We start from the raw sequence: 22,060 nt of genomic DNA on the forward strand, positions 1-22,060 counted from the left end.
ATACAAAAAAAAGGAAAATATAGATTATTAAATCGATGAGTATATGGAAATTAGGGATCAAACGAAGAAAAACTTAAGTCCCAGAAAAAAAAAAGAAATTTTACAATAGATAATTAAAAAATAAACTCTTATAGAAAGGCAAAATTAAATTTCTTGAAGTTGCTTCTCAAAATCTTGCATTTAAAGGAGAATACTAAAATTAAAATTATAAGAAGAGGAAGACAGACAAGTGATAAAGAAATTAAAAAGTTTATGTAAAATTCAGGGACACAGATCCAACAAAAGAATTACGAAGATATAAAGTTAATATACAACAAAGGAAATTTAGACAAAGACAAGAAAGGAGTAATGAAACAATTGAATTAGTGAAAAAAACACAAACAACAAATGACAATCATTTGCAAATCCAGCCGGCATATATCATATATCTATATATATAAAGAAAAATCATTGCCTCATCACATCTTTTAATATAAACTCATCTTATTTAGTACCTTTTCTCTTTCTCTTCCCCCCTCTCGTAACAAACAAGGAAATTTCAGGCATTTCATAATCCTTATTAGTCAAAATTTGAGCCTCTTTTTTAAAACGACATTCTTCATCCTTTTTAAATCACAATTTCACTCCACATTTTATTTTCCTACCTAAACAAATCTTCTTTTGGTACAAAAAAAGTGCCTTTAAGGGGTGAAAAAAAAATAACTTGGGAATGATCAAAATAAAAAATAACAAATAAAAAAATAAATAAAAGTGCATGACCTCTTCAGAAAATTAAGAGCAGATAGCCTTATATATTACTTCATTCAGATATATCATATATAAATGTATTTACATGACATTAGTAGCACTACCCAAACAAATGTTGATCTTATGGCTTAACGGGTAATGTCAATGATATTAATATCAATAATGTATTAAAAATACTTGGCTTTATAAAATGGATCTATGTAAAATTTTTAACCATACTACTTACAGAGACCCGTAAGTCTTGTTGTTAGTGTTTAAGCTTGTTAAAATATCTGTGACTTCATTCTCCACTTCTTTAAACGCCCTACGTTCACTTCTTCCAAATGCTAATCCAATTAAGGAAAAAAAGACAAATGTTAATGTTAATAACACACCAATTAATATACCAGTGACAAATTTATAATTGGATAAATTTTGAGGATCACCTTTAGAGAGATATAGAATTATTAGAAAGAAAAATGTTAGAAAAGATACAGCTGCTATTGATTGACGGATCGTATCTCTTGTATTACATGTCTTGACGTAATCCTGGATTGTCTCTAATAATTCTGTATATATAGCTACTCTTTGTTCTATCTTGATTTTATCATTTTCATTGTCTATCAATGATGAGTTTCCCACAACAACTGAATCTTCAATATTACTAGAATTAGCAGTACTAGATGGATCTTTTAAAACTAAGGTACACGTGTAAGCAAAATGATCAGAAAATGATCCAATATGTGGGATTATATCTGTGAAGATAGCATGACCATCTAAAACATCGAATTTATCACTATCTACAAGAGCATAATCCAATCTTTGAGCTTCATCAGGTTCACAAATATCTGTTCTCCAAGTATTTAAAATGGTATCACAAGTAGTACAACCTTCGATGATTTGTTCAGCAGGTGTCATCTTTGATATGGCTACTAAATCATCTTTTTTATTATTTCTAGACAATTCCCATGAATCACTCAATCCTGAGTCAATCAATAATGAATATGGTAAGGAACCAGGTCTTGAATTTAAATCTCCCACAAGGATAGTTGCATATCCTGCCTTTTTATATAATTGAACTAAATGATTAAAATCCCAAGCCTGGACACTTCTATGAGCTTTATAATTTTGAGAGCCACTCAATGCATATGGCGCATGCATATGGCTATTGAAAACAGCAATTTGTTGACCAGCAACTTCAAAGGTAGTTATTGCCACAGATTTCCCCACAAACCAATCACCACGAGTAATAGCTGTTGGTAAACCATTAATGGGAAATCTATAAAGGTTGGTAGATTGGATAGGAATCTTTGATAAAATAGCTAATCCTGGACCAGAAACAATACCACTATAAAATAATCTAGAATATGGATATTTGGTTTTACATTTTTTCGTGATATAATTCCAATCGTCTTCAGACCAAATTTCTTGCAAGGCAATTATATCAAAATTATAATCTTCATCTTTGACAAAGTCCTCCAATTCTGGAATTGGTGTAGCTACTTTTTCTCCAGCTAGAGTATCAGCTATTGCTGTTAAACGTTCCTTTCTATAAGTAGAAAGATACTTTAACCCCCAAGTATTGAAAGTTAACAATTTCAATTTATTCTCTTTTCCCATTGTACTAAGTGTATTCTGATCTTTTAATGTTTCTTCTATAATTTGATATTCTATAACTTGAATACTAATACTTTTTTATTTTCTCTTAAAGAAGTCATCTGAGTTTTATAAGGGGTATTACTAATTTATCGATGCCAATTTAACGATACTATTTTAGTAATGCCAATTTGGCGATTTTTCACGAAACTAAGAAAAGTTTCAGATTTACCAATTAGGGAGATGCCGAAGGTTGTTTCGATTCTTGAGCTTCGCGTTTTTTTTTATTATTTTAATTAAAGTTGATACTATATGTCAACAATTAGAAAAATACTTTAAATGTTAAAAGATATATATAGAAATGGGTTTGTTTAAATTTTATTAAAATCAAGATTCTGAAAGTGGTGTACGTCATGACTACTCAACATTCATTGAAAGATTTTAACAAAGTTCGTCGTCAGTTGGAAGATTTCCAAAAAATATTCGACAATTATTATTCTAATAATAAAAATTTTTTAATCCAAAATCAAAAAGATTATAATTCTACAATTATTGAATTAAATTCCCAAATCTCTCAATTACAAAATCAACTAAATGAATTAACTACCAGAGAAAAACAGTTGAATATTGAATTTGAAAATTTGAAATCACAAAATATTGAAAATAAGAAAAATATAAAAGAATTAAACAATGAAATTGATTTGATGACAACTAATAAAACAAAACTTTTAAATGATATTGCACAATTGAGAGAAATTATTGGTAAGACAAAGAATGACATTATTGGTAAGAAGAAATTTATCAATCTTCAACAAAATTTAAATACTACTCAATTAAATTTATATCAATCTTTATTTGGTATGAAATTTGAGTCTGAGGCAAATGGTATTTTGAAATTGATCTTTACCAATTTTGATGAATCTAATATGAACAGATCGGTTACGTTATCATTGGATGTATCTGATGAAACTTTTAAAATTTTAGGAACAGAACCTCAATTTAATCAACAGGGTGATAATAAATTATACCAAAATTTATTAGATGCATTAAACGATTATAATAATTCAAATGACTTGACAAAATTTATTTATATCACTAGAAATATCTTAATTGCAAATTACAAAGCTACTTAGTTTAAAGTTAAAAAAAAAAGCATCACAAAATACTCGCGGGACTAAAGCTTTTCTAACCATTATTGATTTGATGCCTAAATCAGCAATCTGGAAATTGTTTACAAAACTAATCCATTTATCTCAAAATAGATATTTCAAGACCGAGATGTTCTTACATTCTGCGGCATCCTTTGATATTTCGGTTTTCACAGGGTTTTAAATCCTTAAAACAATTTAAGCTCGAGAGTAAAGCTTGACCATGAAATACGAAAGAATCATCTCCATTTCATGACTTTAAGCTTGATTAGCGCTACTATTTCTGGCTCGCAGTTTCTTTACACAATTGTAATACCTTAATAAAATAGTTCCTATATTATTTTCGCCATGCGCGAATGACGCCAAATTTTCTTTTTTCTGTATTTTGAAATTCTCCATATTTTAATTCATATTATTCTATATCAAAATTTCATTTTATACATTTACTTTTTTACATGAAAAAAACAAAAAATATTCTTTGAAAAATTGCTCTCAAGTTTTAATTTGTTCTTTGTTTTATTTTTTTTTCTTTGAAACTTTTTGATTTTATAAACTAGATCGATTAAAAGGAAATTGTAGTTATTAGATATAGAATTATGCGTTTACAAGCCACACTTCTAATACCATTACTACTAAATTCATTAACCTTAGCTTCTCCAGGTGACAATTTAGATGAATTTGATGATTGTTTAGATGCTTGTGAATTCCAAAGAAAATGTCCAAACTCTGAAGTAGACGAAGAAGATTTACCATCAAACTCATATACAAATATAAATTTCAATCAAACACCATTCCTATTAGAAAAATTATTGTTTTGGGATTGTATGGCTGATTGTGATTACCAATGCCAACATATTATCACTAAAGAAAGAATTCATGATAAAGAAGAAATTTATCAATTCCATGGTAAATGGCCATTTTTAAGATTATTAGGTATGCAAGAATTTTTTTCTACTATATTCAGTGTAGGCAATTTTATACCACATTATTTTGGGTTCCGCTTATTATTACAAAAGTACCACCAAGTCTCAATGAGAGGTGATCATAAGAAACCTTTATTAATTAATTATATTGCTGTTGCTATTGCTGGGATGTTAGCTTGGATTTCCTCTTCTATATTTCATTTTAGAGATTTATTATTCACTGAGAAATTGGATTATTTCTTTGCTGGTGGTACTGTCTTAATGGGGTTTCATGCTATTATTGGCCGTATGTTTCGTCTAGATCATAAACCAACGATTAGAAAAACATTTAGCATTTTTGTTATAACAATTTTCTGTGCACACTTGTTACGTCTTTATCTGGATTGGTCATACACATATAATATGCGTTTCAATCTATTTTTTGGTTTATTACAATACGCTTCTTTAGTTTCATTGGCTATACGAAATTATTTATCATTACAAAAGAAGAAAAAACAACATTCATATGGTAGTAGATACAATATACATTCACAGAGATTATTCTCATTATGTGCCACACCAATTCTACTAGTGGTTTTCACGTCCATTGCCATGTCAATGGAAATATTTGATTTCTTTAGTTACACTTTCCAAATCGATTCTCACGCTATCTGGCATGCCGGTACTATTTTGCCATCATTCTTCTTATATAAATTTTTCATTGATGATTATGAATATCTAAGCAAAGAGGAATATGATTAAAAATGATGTTGGCCCTCATTCTACATATATTTTGAAATATTTTTTTTTCTTTGTATACTTTTTTTTTCATTATTACTAGCAATTTGTGCTTCATTTACAATTATATAATAATTTCATTTATTCATTTGATAAATAAAATATAAAAATCAAATTTCTGCTCTTTATCAGTAAATTTTTTGAAATGAAAACACTATTTGATTTTGCTGAATGACGTATTTTAATGACATTCTTATTCTAGTATTTAGTAATTCTCCGTTCATAACCGAACTCATCGATTAGTAAATCTCATTTAAAATTTAGAAACTATATTAATCTTTGAATTAAAAAACTACTGGAAAAACACATATTAAACCAGTAATACCTTCATTAGGCACTCTATTTTGAATTTGCATATCTATATTCTTTTAATTTTACGTACTAATATACTTTCAATTTTACAAACTCATCTTCTTTTGATATTTAAGACCCTTTTAAATAAATAAAAACCCATGGAATTAATACAATATCATAAAAGAAATAGTTCAGAAGATTCTGTTAATATTAAAAAAAATATCCATGAAAATTTTGATCAATTTAGTGATAATAATATTTCCACTATAATGAATGAAAATAATTATTCAACATATTCCAAAAATCTAAACTTGGAATCTGACGTAGAGATCTCCATTGAAACACTAAGGCATAGACAGTCCAATCTAAAAAGATGGAAATGGAAATGGAAATGGAAGTGGAATAATAATAATAAACAAATACCTGTTATCGGGAAAGGTATATGGCTGGATATACAAGATAGACTACCTTACTATTGGTCCGATTGGACCGATTCAGTAGATTACAGAGTTATACCATCTGTTATTGAAACGTATTTTAATAATCTTTTACCCGCAATTGCGTTTGCTCAAGATATGTTTGATAGGACGGACAATTCTTATGGTGTGAATGAAGTACTCTTGAGTAGTGCACTAGCAGGAATTGTATTTGGAATTCTATCAGGTCAACCACTATGTATAGTGGGAGTTACTGGACCTATCTCAATTTTCAATTATACCGTATATGAAATTATCAAACCATTGAATACAAATTATTTTGGATTTATGTTCTGGATCTATATTTGGTCAATGATTTTACATCTAATTTTAGCATTTGGTAATTCTGTAATGTTATTTCAATATGTGACAACATTCCCTTGTGATATCTTTGGCTTATTTATAAACGTGATTTATATTCAAAAGGGAATACAAATATTATTAAGACAGTTTCATTTAAAAATAAATGAAAATGAAACAATAACTGATGTTAGTGCCGGGTTTGCAAGTATTACCGTTGCATTGATAATGACAGTTTTTGGTGCAAGTTTTAAAATGTTCACACGAACCCCATTATTAACTCACAAACTACGAACTTTAATTTCAGACTATTCTACAGCTTTGTCAGTTTTGTTTTGGTCTGCCTTCATTAACTTTGGTGGATTCTTAAAGGACATACATTTCCAAAAATTACCAATAACAAAAGCATTCTATCCTACATCAGGTACATTTAGAGATCGATCTACATGGCTTGCGTATGAAGCTATCTCCACTCGCGATGTTTTTCTTGCATTACCGTTTGGTATAATCGTTACCATTTTATTTTATTTTGATCATAATGTATCATCATTAATGGCCCAAAGTTATCAATATAAGTTGAAGAAACCTTCCACTTTTCATTACGATTTTGCTCTTCTTGGCATTACTACAGGAATTGCAGGTGTATTAGGAATTCCCGCCCCTAATGGATTAATACCTCAAGCTCCTTTACATACGCAATCATTATTAGTTTATAACTCAAAGGGTGACGTAATTAGATGTGTTGAGCAACGGTTCACTAATACAGTTCAAGGTTTAATGATTTTAGCTACAATGGCACGCCCTTTTCTAATATGTTTGGGACAGATCCCACAAGCTGTCTTATCAGGGTTATTTTTTATGATGGGCATACAAGGTCTCCTAGGCAATACAATAATCCAGAAAATTATTTGGGTTTTTTCGGACCCAGATCGTAAAGACCAAACTTCACCACTGATAAATGTAACAACGAAATCTATTATAATATTCCTGATTTTTAGCCTTGCAGGCTTCACTGGTGAATTTGCTATAACAAACACTATCGCTGCTATAGGGTTTCCATTGATTCTACTGTTATCTGTAATTGCTAGCTTTATTATGCCTTATTTTATTCCTAAACATGATCTAGATATCTTACAAGAGAATGTGGCGGAAAGATTTACTATTAAAAACTTGCTGCTAACAAACTTATGCCCTAATCATGAATCAAATGAGGAAGACATTGAAATTACGACTTACGAAACCTACCCAAATCATTCTGAAAATAGATGTTACAATAATGTATATGAAACTGGTTCAAGATCAAATTTAAATTAAAATTAAAATTATTAAGCATTTCTCAGTCCTAAGAGGCGCAGCTTTTCTTTCTTTTATTATTCCTATTTTATTTGTTTCGTTTAGTTTTTATTTGATGACGCCCAGAATTTTTCTTAAAAAGTCATCAACTTTTTCAATGGAAAAATCCCAAACGGATTAACTGACATTTTTAGAAACCTCCGAAAATGAAACGATGTTGGCCTATTGGAAATAAGCAATTTTTGAAAAAAAAAAAAAGTCATCATTCAGGAGCTGCAGTCAATATAGAACACGTATATGTGATGCTGATTCATTTTATCAGCTACTTTAATAATTGATCTACACAAACTTGAAATAGGACATTTACTATTAAATAATATAAAAAAATTTTTTTTCAAAACTATTTTTACAAAGGTTCGATTTGTACGATTAAAATCGAGGGATAGTAATAGAAAGCCAAGGACAAATTATAAAAGTTGATAAAATAATATCCTTTAAGGTACCTAATAATTGAATAAAAACAATTGATATAATAATAATGTATGGACCACCTGGAGATCCATATTTAATTCATGAACATGCTTATTACGAAAGTGGAGATTTAGATGATGTATTAGATCCTCGAACGTTTAATCATGAAGGTGGATTTCATAGACCTAGTGAATATGGAATTGGGTACAAGAATTATGATTTTACTCTAGATGAAGAAGTATATTCCAAGAGCTATATGAGTATATTTACGGGACACGTTTACGATCATTTTGATTTATATTTTATTGGATTTGTTATAATGGTAAGTATTTGGTTATACATATATTTTAAAGAATTACAATCAGCTTGGGCCTGGCTATTTGATGATGGAGATAATGATGATGAGGATAAAAAACTGGATAGTGCAAAACTACGTTACATTAAAGTGTGATAAGGGTATAGTAATTGGATATATTAAATGGATGGCCTTGTCTAAATAGGCAAAAAACATACAAACTAGAAATTGATCGTGTACTTTATTTTGTATTTAATAGTTTTAAACTTTATTTTAATAAATTTCATATAATTCATTAAAACTTTTTTTGATCTTTTTAATTTTTTTGTCCCATTTGACCGTAAAAATTGTGAGTTATAGTAGTATATGTACAAATTTGGAATATATATACATAGTCATTAGTTATAAAAGAAAATAGTTCTTATTTAGAAAATGTTTACGAAATATCAATTCATCTTAAATTTATTTTCCAACCCAATCGTCATCTTTTTCTTCGAAAACTAGATTAGCAACTCTACCAGTTTCCAAATAACTGACAACGTTACAAATACATTTTTCTTCGATACCTTTGACAGCTTCAACAGTGTAAGTACCCATATGTGGTAAATCCAAAACTTGTGGCATCTTGATTAATTCACTTGGAACTTCTGGTTCAAATTCGAAAACATCCAAACCGGCAGTTCTAACCTTACCGCTTTTCAAAGCTTCAATTAAATCAGCTTCATTAATGACAGCACCTCTAGCTGTGTTAACAAGACAAACACCATCCTTCATCTTTTCAAAGACTTCCTTGTTGATCATATGGTGAGTAGATTTATTTAATGGAATAGAGATAGAGATAACATCAGACACTTTTAATAATTCATCGAATGAAACAAATTCACAACCATATTCCAATTTTGGATCTAATCTTTCTCTGTTGTGATAAACAATTCTCTTGAAACCAAAAGGTTGTAAACGTTGAGCAATAGCTCTACCAATACCACCTAAACCAATAATACCGACAACGGTACCAGATGGATCACGCCCAATTGGGGCGGTAGCACCAGAACCGTTACCTGGCCATAAACCATGATGTAAGTTATGGGAGCCAATAGAATAGTTTCTCATAGCACCCAATAATAAGAAAACATGAGTAGTAGCTGTTGGACCATCAACAGCACCTGGTGTATGAGAAACTTGAATTTGTAGCTTTCTTAAAGGTTCGACATCGATTTGATCGTAACCAGCACCATGATGACAAACAGCCTTAACGCTCTTTGGTAAAGCATTGGCAATTTCTTCATCAAATCTACCAGTTAAAGCAATACTTTCGTAAGTTCTTGAAATAACTTTAATTGTGGAGAATCTACCGTTTGGTTCTTTCAATTCTTTCAAGAATTTTTCACGGGTCATATCAGATTCAATGGCCAAGACATTATATTTTTTCTCAACATTGGCCCAAGCTTCTTGAGCGTATCTAATACTACCTAATCTTAAGATAACTGGAGCAGATGACATTTTATTGGATTGATACAGTAGTTGAAGGGATTTATTTGTTGATTATTGCACTTAATTAACGCTTTGAAGCTTTGGGTATGGTTTTCCTTTTAATATTAATAGATTAGAAGAAAAAAAAGGGGAAGTAAGAAATCGCTAAATAGTTAAAATCGGCATCCTTTATATATAAATATATATCCCATACATAAAGTTGTATTGCATTAAGATAGCACATATCAAGCTCAGTGAGTCAATAAGGCATGTTTTTCACTTACACTATTCGTATTAGCTTCCCTAAGCAAAGACAAAAGAAAAGATGAAGCAGGCAATCCAAAAGGACCCATTATTATTACCTAGTAGCTACGATATAACAAGAAACCTAGTTATGTTGCAAATATAAAGATGGGTGTAGATACCATAGAAGAAGTGGGGTTAATATAAAATACATAATGACCTTTACCAAGGCCTGTATCGCACACTTCTGCATGCAGTTACATCAATCTATGGATCATCTACAATATCTGGGGTTGCATATTTCCATCTTCAACTGTTGATTATATGATAGATACACATATACTACTCACATGCGTCTTTCTCCTCATCTATGCTGGAAACACAAGGCGGTGATAAGAGGTTAGGCTTAATCTCCACCTCCGGGTTACTAATCTCTCAAGAACCTAATGCCACGCAAACCACCGATCGGTGTTATAGCAGTTATGATTTGATGATGCCGGTGGGATATCAAGAATACAAAAGAGGATTTCTAATATTCCCGGTGTTAAAGGCACTTTCCTAATTCTTGCTATTCTTGGGTAATGGAATCTATTTGTTCGTAATCGATGACAGTATTTATAACCTCCAATTGATCGGACAATAATTAGATACTTAGTTTCCGGGGAAATTGTCAAGGCAAGTTTGTACATAAGTAACACTCAAGGTTGTTGCGGATTCCTTCTTACAAAAGCACAAAGCCTAGAACTATTGTGAATTTTATTAGTCTCTGATGGCTGCATTTCTACATTCTCTGTCTGTTCTTACGATTTCTGCATAAATGTTTCCTTTTCTAATTGTTCAGTATTTAATATTCTATTCCTTTCAAGAAAAAATTAATTTGAAAATAGAGTTTCATACTAAGAAGTTGCCAGTATGTTTACAACTATTTACGAACTGATAAATAATCAGGCGTTGGGATATCAGAAAAATTGTATGTATGTGCTATTCGTTGTACTGCTTCCCTGATGACTCTGATTAGATGTTTAATAATATTATCCGTAGAATATATATCATCCCTCTTTGGGCGTCCTAGCCATGAATAGTATATTTTGAAACAAGATATCATTTATTAGATTGACTATATCTTCAATTCTATACTTACTATTGAAATATTGAAATTACAAACATCGTTCTATTATGCTTTTTTTTTCTCTTGATCTTTTCTTAGATTTAGATTTCGTCATATCTAGATTTTAACCCCACGTATTATATTTTGAATAAAAAAGCATTATACAGAATAATTTCCGTTTTCCAAGAAAAATAATTTTCGGGAGAAGAAAGCCGAAACTTATTACCCGGTTTTTAGAAATCTTAAGCTTTTATCAAATTGTATAATTGAATATCTTTAAGTAAAGGATTTTTCATTAGATGGCGTAATAGATTGTTTTAATATAACAAAAGAATCACATTGTGCCTATATAGTGGCTTTATTTGGAGTTGGTGTTCGCTAACAATAACATATACTGTCCCTGGAAGGGTGTTTTAACAATTGCCACCTGAGAAACCTATTTTAAAACATGTCATATTCGAAGGGCACCACACCAAAGAGTAGTCAACCTCAATCATTTTTATATGATAAGCCAGCATATAGAACATTTAAAATCGCACATCAGCGAGTCTCATTAGAAGTGGATTTAGCAAATCATTCTATTAGAGGTGTAACAGATATAATCCTGATACCTTTAATTCAAAATTTGGAATATATCACATTAGATTGTAAAAATATTAGAATCAATCAAGTGTTTGTAGAAGGTAAGAATTGTGAAAATTATATTCATGACGATCCTATACGGTCTTTAACACAAAAATATACTTCAACGCTACCCAATTCACAAGATATCTTATATAATCATAATTCTGTTGAGCAATCGCATTTCTTAAGAGAAAAATTTGCCTCTCTAAATGAATTTCCACACGAATCTACTAAGTCCTTAATCACCATAAAAGTTCCATCAAATATCAAAATATCACTGCAAGATGCAAGCACACTAGCGAGTTATACCCCTATTACCCCATCCATCAGATCCACACCGGCATTCCAAGAAACTGTTTATTCACCTATCAGTGTTCAATTGGTTTATCAATTGAGTAATCCTGTCACAGGTTTAAAATTTGATACTTTATCTGAGAACAAACATCTTTGGAATTGTTATACTACGAATTCAGAATTATGTGAAACAGCCTCTCATTGGATGCCATGTGTAAATCTTTTTGATGAAAAATCCACTTGGGAAATAGAATTCATTGTCCCTAGAAAAATAAAAGATATTGACCCTTCAGATCAAGAACAAAGCAATCATAATAATAATATAGAAGTTGGCATCTCCGATGAGGGAAATAGTAAAGAAAAAGATGGAGATGGAGATATTGATATGATTTCAAAGGAAAGCGTAGGAAATCTAAANCAGTTAGATATGGAAATTAACAACAGCAGTAATACAATACCGATAACTTCACAAGATCGGCAACCAGAAATTAAATCTGAAAATGATGAAGCAACATCCACAGGGAAAATAAACGAACCTGTAGATGTTAAAACTTCTATCACAAATGATGATAAAACTTCAATCACTAATGATGAAAAAACTCCAGTCACAAATAATGATAAAGCTACTATCACTAATGATGCTAATGATGAAGATTATGAAATAGATATGGAGGATGAAGATATTGACGAGGATGATGAGGAGGAGGAAGAGGATGATGAAGACAATGAATATGAAGATAATGACTCAACAAATCCTTATTTTAGAGACATTCATGTAGTTTGTTCGGAATTTTCAACCATGAAAGAAATAATAAACCCTGATGATCCAACAAAAAAAATTGTAAGTTTCCAAATATTTAATCCAGTTGCCCCTCATCATTTGGGTTGGGCCATTGGTGCATTTAATGTTTGGACTTTGCCATCATTATCTAGTCGTAAAGAACAAGAATTATTAGAAAATGAATTACTTGATGAAACAGAAGAAAATATTCAAGAAATAAATCATATTAATTCAAATATCGGTGGTTCAAATAACGGCACTAATGATGACAATACTAAAACTAATAGCAGTAATATTAATGGTAATAATAAGAATAATGATCTCAAAAGTAATGTTACTGGTGATGGTATCTCAATTAATAATTCTAATAGATCTAAAATCGACCATAGTAAAAATGATAACAGTAATAGTAATAATAAGAACAATGATATTGGTGATGATAAGCATATCACTAATGTGAACAATATTAATAAAAACGCTTCCCAAAATAGCAAGGGTAATAAAAATAAGAACAATGATCCATCTGAGTTATTAGATGAATTAGAAACTACAGATAAAATACCAATACAAATATATACTTTACCTACTCAAGATGTAGATGAAAGTACGGTATTAAATTCTACAATTGTATGTCAAAAGATAATAGATTTTTTCTCAAAGGAATTCGGATCATATCCATTTACTTCCTATTGTTTAGTATTTTTGCCCACTTTAGTAGACACAACAAATGATTTTGCAAGTTTATCCATATGTAATACAAGATTATTGTATCCTACTAATTTAATTGATCCAATATTAAATACAACAAAGCATTTGACTTGGTCACTAGCAAATCAGTGGTCAGGTGTAAATATTACTCCATTGGAATATAATGATATCTGGTGTTGCATAGGTATGGCAGGATACATGGTATTACAGTTTTGGAAAAGGCTGTTGGGTAATAATGAATTTAAATACCTTTTAAAAACATCAAGTGAGCAGATTGTAGATCAAGATTGGGAAAAACCACCAATTGGTAGCTCTTTCACAAATTCTTCAAGACCAATATCAATAACTGATAAGGACTTAGAATTTATTAAATTGAAGGCACCCATGGTATTACATATATTAGATCGTAGAATGACAAAAACTGAACGATCATTTGGTATGTCTCGTGTATTGCCAAAGATATTTTTACAAGCGATGTCAGGAGATTTACCAAATAACTCATTATCAGCATCTCATTTCATTCATGTTTGTGAAAAAGTAAATAAAAATAAATTAGAGGACTTCTTCCAACAATGGGTTTATAGTTCTGGTGTACCAATTTTTCGAATAACTCAAAAATTCAATAAAAAGAGAATGGTAGTAGAAGTGGGTATCAGACAAGTGCAAAATCAAGAATTAAGTCAAGATAAAATTATTGGTAAGGATGGCTTTTGTTCAAGCGCTTTGCATACATTGCAGGACCAAAATAGAAATTTACCGCCATTTTTTACTGGATCTATGACTATCAGAATTCATGAAGCTGATGGTGCTCCTTATGAACATATCGTTGAATTGAAAGAATCTTTTACTAAATTAGACATACAATATAATACTAAATATAAGAGGACAAAGATTAAAAAAATTGTATCTACAAAATCCTCATTGAATTTGAAAGATAACGCACCGGATGATTACGAAACGGTAGAGATCTTTAATGAAAAGGATAGTGAGGTAATCAAAATACAAAAACTAGGTAATGTTCTAACTTCTCCAATGGATTGTTATAACTGGAATCTTGTTGATTTTAATACAACCACAGAAGCCCATGAATATCAGAAGCAAGCAGACTCGTTCGAATGGATTAGAATTGACTCGGATTTCGAATGGATTTGTAAAATTATCATTAATCAACCAGATTACATGTTTGCATCACAATTAAGACAAGATGGTGATGTTGAAGCACAATTAGAAAGTATTAGATATTATGAAGATGTTATCGAACATTCTTCAACTTCGTCTAATGTGTATTCTTCAATATTGACTCGTACGATCATGGATTCAAGATATTTTTATGGTGTAAGAATTGCAGCTTGTAGAGCATTATCGAAATATATTTTTAAAGAGATAGATCCTGATAACTTTAGAGGTGGGCCTCTTCATTTGGTTCGTATTTTCCAAAATCTATTTTGCTTCAATAATTCAAACATTCCAAAAAATAATGATTTTTCTGATTTTAGAAATTATTACCTTAGAAAAGCTATTCCTTTCTTTCTATCTAGTGTAAGAGATGAGCATGGAAATTGCCCTTCGTTTATTAGACAGCTTTTGCTGGATCTTCTAACATATAATGAAAATTCAGAAAATATATTTGATGACACTTATTATATATGTACCTTAATAAAAAGTTTGGTTAATGCTATGCTAACAGAAGATCAAGATAAGGTATTTATTAAACACGTTTCTGAACAATTTCATAGATACTACAATTTGGAAGAATGGTTACCGACTTATCAAAAGTTGGTATTAAAGACGATTATTGAAGAGCGATTTAAGCTATTAAATAGAGGTTTGTATGATGCTAAAAATTTTCCAAATCTTTTAAAATATTCATTAATATCGGAAATTCCTAACACTGATTTTAATATGGTTCGATTACGAGAAGGTATGCAAGATATTTCGTTATTAGCGTTTAAAATTTTATTATGTGAAGGAGGTTTAAAAAATAAAGAAGCTCTGAAATTCTTTTTTGAAGCTTTTTGTTTTTCACCTGATATTTATGTTAAGGAGAAACTGATTGATGTTTTCATTGAGGCTGTTAATTTTTTTAATGAGCATCATAGCCCATATAGAAGTATTGATGATGATATTGAGTATATGGTCAAAAGAATTAACCCAGATGATGTTAACATTGAAGATGAGGAGGATATTATCTTCCTGAATGATGTTGAAAGAGAAATTCATTCTACAAAAGATGGTCAGAAACGATCACACATCAGTGGTCTTTTGGCCATCTTAAGAAAGCAATTCAGAGATTACTATCCATTAAAGAAAATGCTTTGGGAAACTCTACACATGCCATTACCCTCATTGTACCAAAAGAAAAAAATATTTGATGTAATTAGAGTTTTATACTCATTGAACTATACATTCCAAGTAGTCTTGCCATTTTCGAGTGATCGTAAATTAATTGCAAAATCTTTACCTGATAATAAAGTGATGATAAAGAAAGAAGGCTTATTAAAAGTTCATCTACCTCCTAAATTAAAAATAACTTTAAAACCAACAATAAAATTCTCCAAATTGAGTTCACAAGCTCCAATAGGACCATCAGCTACCTCTACGATAATTCCTAGTCCAAATAAAATTAAAATCACATTAAACAAGCCAGGATCTGGTAGCGTAAGTACTTCCTCACTTCCTCCTACCTCTGTAACTATTCCTAATACCACGACGATTGACACGGGCATTGAATCTAGTGCTGGGCCTGCTATTTCTGCTCCTACAAATGCTGCTGTTTCTACTATCGGGTCAACTCAAAAACCAAAAAAAGGACACGTATCCAAACCACGCTCTTCCAAGGGGTATGTAAACAGAGTTGGCTTTCTACCAATCCGTTTTGTCAAGATTGGTCCAGGACCACATGGTAATAAGAAAGTTGACATTTCCTCTACACCGTTTAGCAAGAATGTTCAAATCATTAAGGCCAATACACGAGTTTTTATGCTTAAGATTAAGGTTCCGAAGATAACTACTGAGCAGGATGGTAAGGTTGCAAGTACAGAGTCTAAAGATGATGCAAGTAATGTTAGAGTGGGAAAAGAAGATGATCTAAAAAAGTAATAAATTATTCTAGACAGAAAATAATGCAGCCATTCTGTTAAGATACACTCGAAGACAATTAATGGTCTATTTCTCTTAATCTGCCTAGTTCTCAAACTGACATAAAAAAAAAAACTTACTATGATTAGTTCAGTAGGATCTAAAAATCATGAGCTAAATCTTAATATAAATATGGAAGTGTTGACAGAAATATAAACAAGGATAATGAAATTTATGTTGCAGAAAAACGGCAAGATTATTCATTAGTAACTGCAACAGGTGTTGAAGAACTATTGCACCCTGTTTTTTTAAAGTTCATTCTTTAGAATTTTATTGGCCTTCTTCACAGTATGGAGAAAATGAGAACATTTCAAATAATCACGAAAAGGTAGCCGCATCCATTGAATAATATTCTCCAAAAATATTTCGCATTTTTTTTTTGAAATTATAGTGGCCAACAAACTTTGTAATTTTAATTTTAGCATGTATATTATTTAGCATTTTGCATGTGTGTTGTAATATTAATTCTATAGATATTTTATCTAAAAAATTCGTCATTCTGTAGTTGTTTTAGAGTTCAAATTAATTTCTTTCAATGAAATATTTCGTTTATATATATATTCAACAGTGGGTAATAAAACTAAGGTGATGATGGTTATTTCCAGTGTAAAATAAATATATTAAAAATAATTAATTTCATGAGTTGTTTAGTCCATAAATTTTTTCATCGTTTTGTAGCATCCATTGTTTTCAATTATTTACAAAACTACCTAAATAGGAACTGTTCACGTGTTATTAATTTAACCCAATCGGGTGATTTCTAGAAAAATGATTGACACATTTCAGATACTAAAAATATATCTCTAGAAATAAAAATTGGATATTTTAATACTCCATTTTGTACTAAGATAAAAGTTGGAAGACATCAGCCAGCGATTTATAATTATACATATTTATTATGTTTATGAGGTTCCACTTGAGATCCTTCCTACTGACGTTCTTATGTGTTCAAACAACCTATTCTCAAACTAATAACTCATTAGCTAGTAGCGATCCCATTGATAGTAATTACGAATCTATTAGTATTACAAGCAATGATATTATTAATACCACAATAACATTAACTTCAACCAGAGAAGATGCAAATTTAAGCCTTTTTTCATCTTCATGTATCACTCCACCCACTACAAATGAGATCTACTCATCAAAAGACTGCGATAGTGGGTCCAATACGCCAACCTCTACTTTTACGAATATTTCTGCTAATACTCCAATAATTATTTCAACTAGTAATCTATTAATAACTTCGAGTATATCTAGAAGAAAATTAGATGCTTCTTATTTAATACAGTCTGGAGATATTAATCTGGGAAGAAGAACAGATCCATTCCCTCATATCTTCGATGAGATAAATACATTTAGCGATGTGACAAATAATGTTAGTGAACCCTTAGATGACAATCAAAATATCGAGAGTTTACCACATCTTAAACCGGATGATACTCAATTATTAGATTCTGATAAGGAGTCATCCCCAAGCAATCATTCGGCCAATACTTTTCTTTCATTTGATGAATGGAAAAAGGCAAAAGTTGACCAAGATTTAGTACTAAAAGAGGCTAAACTTTTACGAACAAGAGAACCAGGGAGCCTAGCAAGTACTTCTAATGATGGCAAAAATTATGGTATTGGAGAAGAAGCTGAAATAGACTTAGGCTTTTTAACTTCAAATAAGCTGTTGGATGATACAGATGAAAAAAATACTGAAGACTCTGAAGAACTTGAAGGTAAAATATATAAAGATAAATTTAACTTTGCTTCTTTTGACTGTGCTGCTACTATTGTGAAGACAAATTCTGAAGCTTCTGGTGCAACTTCTATTTTATTTGAAAATAAAGATACTTATCTTTTAAACCCATGCTCAGCAAATAACAAATTTGTTGTTATTGAATTATGCCAAGATATTTTAGTTGAAGAAATTGTCCTGGGAAATTTTGAATTTTTCTCTTCAACTTTTCATAATATTAGATTTCTAGTATCAGATACATTCCCACCAAAAAGTGGTAAAAATGGTTGGATTGTTTTAGGGGAATTTGAAGCTGAAAATTCAAGAAATTTACAGAAGTTTACTATAGATAAACCACAAATTTGGGCAAGGTTTTTAAAAATTGAAATTTTAAGCCATTATGATAATGAATTTTACTGTCCGATTTCCTTAGTTCGTACTCATGGTAAAACAATGATGGATGAATTAAAAATGAGTAATAATCAAAACCAAATTAACAAGGAACAGGGAGACAGTAAACGTTTGGAAGAAACTGTGAATGCTGAACTTAGCGTTAAGGAAAATAATATGCACATTGATGATGGCACCATAAATTATTATGGAAAGCAAAATGGATGTGGATCTAATAAAAATGTCTTTGCCGTTCCAAAAATATCTAACGACTCGAATTCAAACTCAAATATTTCATCATGCCAAAAACAACAGTTTCTTCGATTCGAAACATTTTTGAATACATATAATATTGATAATAAGTTTTGTGACCAAACTTGTGAAAGAAATATAACATCAACTTCCACAGTTGCTACTACAGCTTTAACTGAAGAATCTGTTTTTCAGAATATTATTAAAAGGTTGAATATTTTAGAGAAGAATTCCACCTTATCAGCATTATACATTGAAGAACAGAGTCAATTACTATTCAAAGCATTTGAGCAACTTGAAAAATCCTATACTTCAAAACTTGGTAGTACAATAGAAAGCTTTAATAAAACATTGTTAAAAGATTTAAATTCATTGAAAGTATTTGCTACAGATTTAAAAGATCTTTCAGTTAGATTACTGGAAGAACAGAAATTAGCCAATTTACAATCTCTAACGGAGAACCATGTTCGTTTAGAGTCCTTGGAAAATGACTTAAGTTCGATAAAAAGAATTACATATATCTTAATGCTAGTGCTTTTAGCATTAGTTTCCTATATTTTATTAAGCAAAGACACGGCCTGGGATGAGGCAACTAATGATGATGAGTGGTTACATTCTAATTTTACTAGCGGCCCTAAAATTTTAAAGAAAAGTAAATCTAAACAACTATTTACAGTTCATAGTTTTCCAACTGATTTTGCGGAGCTTACTTCATTAACATCATCTAATTATGAGAAAAGTATACCAGACAACAGTTCATTACCAGAATTTCACCCTAATAAATCACCAAAACCTTGGTCATTAAATAATTTATCAGATACTGATATGGACGAAATGAGCGGGTTTAGCTCAGGCGTTGATTTTCAAAAAGGTAAACTTGCTGAGTAACATAATTTTTGAATTCTCCTATAAATTTTCTTCAATTTTATTTTGTATTATATCTGTATTTTATTCATCCTATTTTGCATTTTGCTCTTAAAACTTTGGCATAATTATTACTATTCTATTTTTAGTCATAATCAAGACAAGTTCTCCTACTACTACTATACTAACTTACATATTCCATATTCATCGCCTTTAAAAGTATTTTTTTATTGATTTTTCACTTCGAAATCGATTCATAAACTTCTAATATTTATAACGAACTCTTTCAAAAATTCATTTAAATAATAAGTTTAAACCAACCAAATTGAAAGATAACAAATTATATATTAATTTTGTATTATTTATTGAAGGCTTTTGAACTTCAGAAATTTCAAAAACGACTTATTCTGTTCCAAATTGACAGAAAATATTTAGATCTTACATATTTATATACTTTCATAATAAGTATAGTTTAGTTCATGTTATAATTTCAACAAAGTTTCTATCTAAATTTATGTCTTAATTAGCAATTTCTTGTGTCTCTCTTTTTTTTATCGTTTAATTAAAGAAGTTTTTAATAGATATTTAATATCCATCGTCTTTTTTGTGACACAAAAAAAGAGGTAATCTGCCAAAGAAAATTTTAATTCACAATAACTTTCATTTAAAGCCTAATTATTATAATAATATACTGACAATGTAAGGATATTTATTTTTACTAATGTCGAATATTGTATTAATTCTAATAATTTTTTGATTTAAATACAAGTATACGAGAAGTTAAAAATTGTAATTAAAATAAAGCATGAAACTCTCCATTCTATTTTCGATATTAACATTGAAAAGCGTTTTTGCAACAAGATTTATTATCCAATTGACCAATGAAGTTGAATTACATAAATATACAAATAAATTTTTAAGAGAATTTGGAATTAATTCAGATGAAGCACAGGTAGAATTGTATTCTGTGGGAAAAAATTTTCAAGCATTTTCTGCAATATTAGAACAAGACCATTTAAGGTCGTTATATAATGACTTGAATATTGCGGCAATTTCTATTGATAGACAACTTGAACCACAAGAAATGATAGTACAGAAGGATGCTCCAAGGCATTTGACAAAATTGTTAGAAACAGAGGCTGGGGATAATGAATTTGTTTATGATTCGACAGCTGGGAACGGTGTTGATATTTATATTTTCGATACAGGTATCGCAAGAAATTCTCCAGGATTATCAGCTTCAAGAATTCATGATATGCCAGGGATGCCTGGCCCTCCAATTAGAGATCAAGAGATATTAGAGCATGGGACAGCAATGTCTGGTTTGATAGGCTCACCAGCTTTTGGTGTCTTAAAGAAATGTAATCTAATAGATGTAAATGTAGGAGATGAGAATGGTAAAGTTTTTATGTCAAAAGTATTGAAAGGGTTAAATTTGGTTCAACAACATGTTAAACATACAAACAGGCCATCTGTTATTAATTTTTCTTATTGCACTTTAAAAAATGCTATTTTAAATTCAGCATTCGATAATTTCCCAAGAGATGTTCCAATTGCTGTTGCAGCAGGTAATTATAAACAACCTGGATGTAGCTTCAGTCCTGTAGGTTGTCAAAGAAATAAGTCATTATTGGCATTTGGTTCACTATTAATGAATGATGATGGAATTACCCTCTCGGACTTCAGTAATTATGGTTCTTGTGTAGGTTCATACGCTCCTGGAGAAGGATTATTAACCTTTGGAATTCCTGACACATCAAGACCAAATTCACGTGACACAGTTATCATAATCAGTGGTACTTCAGGTTCAAGTGCATTAGGTGCAGGTGTAATTGGTTATTATATGGCCCAGGGAATTCCAGGGGAAGAGGTAGTTGACAGTTTACGTATAGTTCAGCCTAACCTAACATCCTACGGTAAGAACAATGGAATCAACATTCTAAAGATGGCATGATCATTGTAACATCTCGGATCAATGGTTAATTTAATGATTTTGCAAGTATATTTTTTTGTTATATAATTATATATTTGTTTTTACTTATACATCACTAATATGAAGATTGTTAGTATTATCAGTTTCAAAATTAAAGGAATTTGTGACGCATTGAATAACGCGAAATTGAAATATGTTTGACGCGTCACAGCGAAAAAGTTAATACGATG

At 30.4% G+C, this 22,060-nt stretch overlaps 9 protein-coding genes across 9 annotated transcripts; 7 read left to right on the plus strand and 2 right to left on the minus strand.

The window, feature by feature from the left end:
* Window positions 1-969: 969 nt before the first annotated feature.
* ISC1 (inositol phosphosphingolipid phospholipase) lies at window positions 970-2,346 on the minus strand (the record flags this gene model as incomplete). The annotated part of the gene is made up of 1 exon (XM_004177797.1): window positions 970-2,346. The coding sequence occupies one exon, from the start codon at window positions 2,344-2,346 to the stop codon at window positions 970-972; it is 1,377 nt and encodes a 458-aa protein (XP_004177845.1).
* A 389-nt stretch (window positions 2,347-2,735) lies between these two features.
* TBLA0A05340 (uncharacterized protein) lies at window positions 2,736-3,455 on the plus strand (the record flags this gene model as incomplete). The annotated part of the gene is made up of 1 exon (XM_004177798.1): window positions 2,736-3,455. The coding sequence occupies one exon, from the start codon at window positions 2,736-2,738 to the stop codon at window positions 3,453-3,455; it is 720 nt and encodes a 239-aa protein (XP_004177846.1).
* A 611-nt stretch (window positions 3,456-4,066) lies between these two features.
* On the plus strand, window positions 4,067-5,134 carry PER1 (Per1p; the record flags this gene model as incomplete). Its single annotated transcript, XM_004177799.1, has 1 exon — window positions 4,067-5,134. The coding sequence occupies one exon, from the start codon at window positions 4,067-4,069 to the stop codon at window positions 5,132-5,134; it is 1,068 nt and encodes a 355-aa protein (XP_004177847.1).
* Window positions 5,135-5,733: 599 nt separating this feature from the next.
* On the plus strand, window positions 5,734-7,554 carry BOR1 (Bor1p; the record flags this gene model as incomplete). The annotated part of the gene is made up of 1 exon (XM_004177800.1): window positions 5,734-7,554. One exon carries the CDS (start codon window positions 5,734-5,736, stop codon window positions 7,552-7,554), a length of 1,821 nt encoding a protein of 606 aa, XP_004177848.1.
* Window positions 7,555-8,071: 517 nt separating this feature from the next.
* Window positions 8,072-8,455, plus strand: TBLA0A05370 (uncharacterized protein; the record flags this gene model as incomplete). Its single annotated transcript, XM_004177801.1, has 1 exon — window positions 8,072-8,455. One exon carries the CDS (start codon window positions 8,072-8,074, stop codon window positions 8,453-8,455), a length of 384 nt encoding a protein of 127 aa, XP_004177849.1.
* A 306-nt stretch (window positions 8,456-8,761) lies between these two features.
* On the minus strand, window positions 8,762-9,799 carry GOR1 (glyoxylate reductase; the record flags this gene model as incomplete). Its single annotated transcript, XM_004177802.1, has 1 exon — window positions 8,762-9,799. The coding sequence occupies one exon, from the start codon at window positions 9,797-9,799 to the stop codon at window positions 8,762-8,764; it is 1,038 nt and encodes a 345-aa protein (XP_004177850.1).
* Window positions 9,800-11,568: 1,769 nt separating this feature from the next.
* TAF2 (transcription initiation factor TFIID subunit TAF2) lies at window positions 11,569-16,626 on the plus strand (the record flags this gene model as incomplete). Its single annotated transcript, XM_004177803.1, has 1 exon — window positions 11,569-16,626. One exon carries the CDS (start codon window positions 11,569-11,571, stop codon window positions 16,624-16,626), a length of 5,058 nt encoding a protein of 1,685 aa, XP_004177851.1.
* A 943-nt stretch (window positions 16,627-17,569) lies between these two features.
* SLP1 (Slp1p) lies at window positions 17,570-19,921 on the plus strand (the record flags this gene model as incomplete). The annotated part of the gene is made up of 1 exon (XM_004177804.1): window positions 17,570-19,921. One exon carries the CDS (start codon window positions 17,570-17,572, stop codon window positions 19,919-19,921), a length of 2,352 nt encoding a protein of 783 aa, XP_004177852.1.
* Window positions 19,922-20,702: 781 nt separating this feature from the next.
* On the plus strand, window positions 20,703-21,851 carry TBLA0A05410 (uncharacterized protein; the record flags this gene model as incomplete). The annotated part of the gene is made up of 1 exon (XM_004177805.1): window positions 20,703-21,851. One exon carries the CDS (start codon window positions 20,703-20,705, stop codon window positions 21,849-21,851), a length of 1,149 nt encoding a protein of 382 aa, XP_004177853.1.
* Window positions 21,852-22,060: the final 209 nt, after the last annotated feature.

Source organism: Henningerozyma blattae, chromosome 1 (assembly GCF_000315915.1).
Source record: "Henningerozyma blattae CBS 6284 chromosome 1, complete genome".
Lineage (NCBI taxonomy): Eukaryota > Fungi > Ascomycota > Saccharomycetes > Saccharomycetales > Saccharomycetaceae > Henningerozyma > Henningerozyma blattae.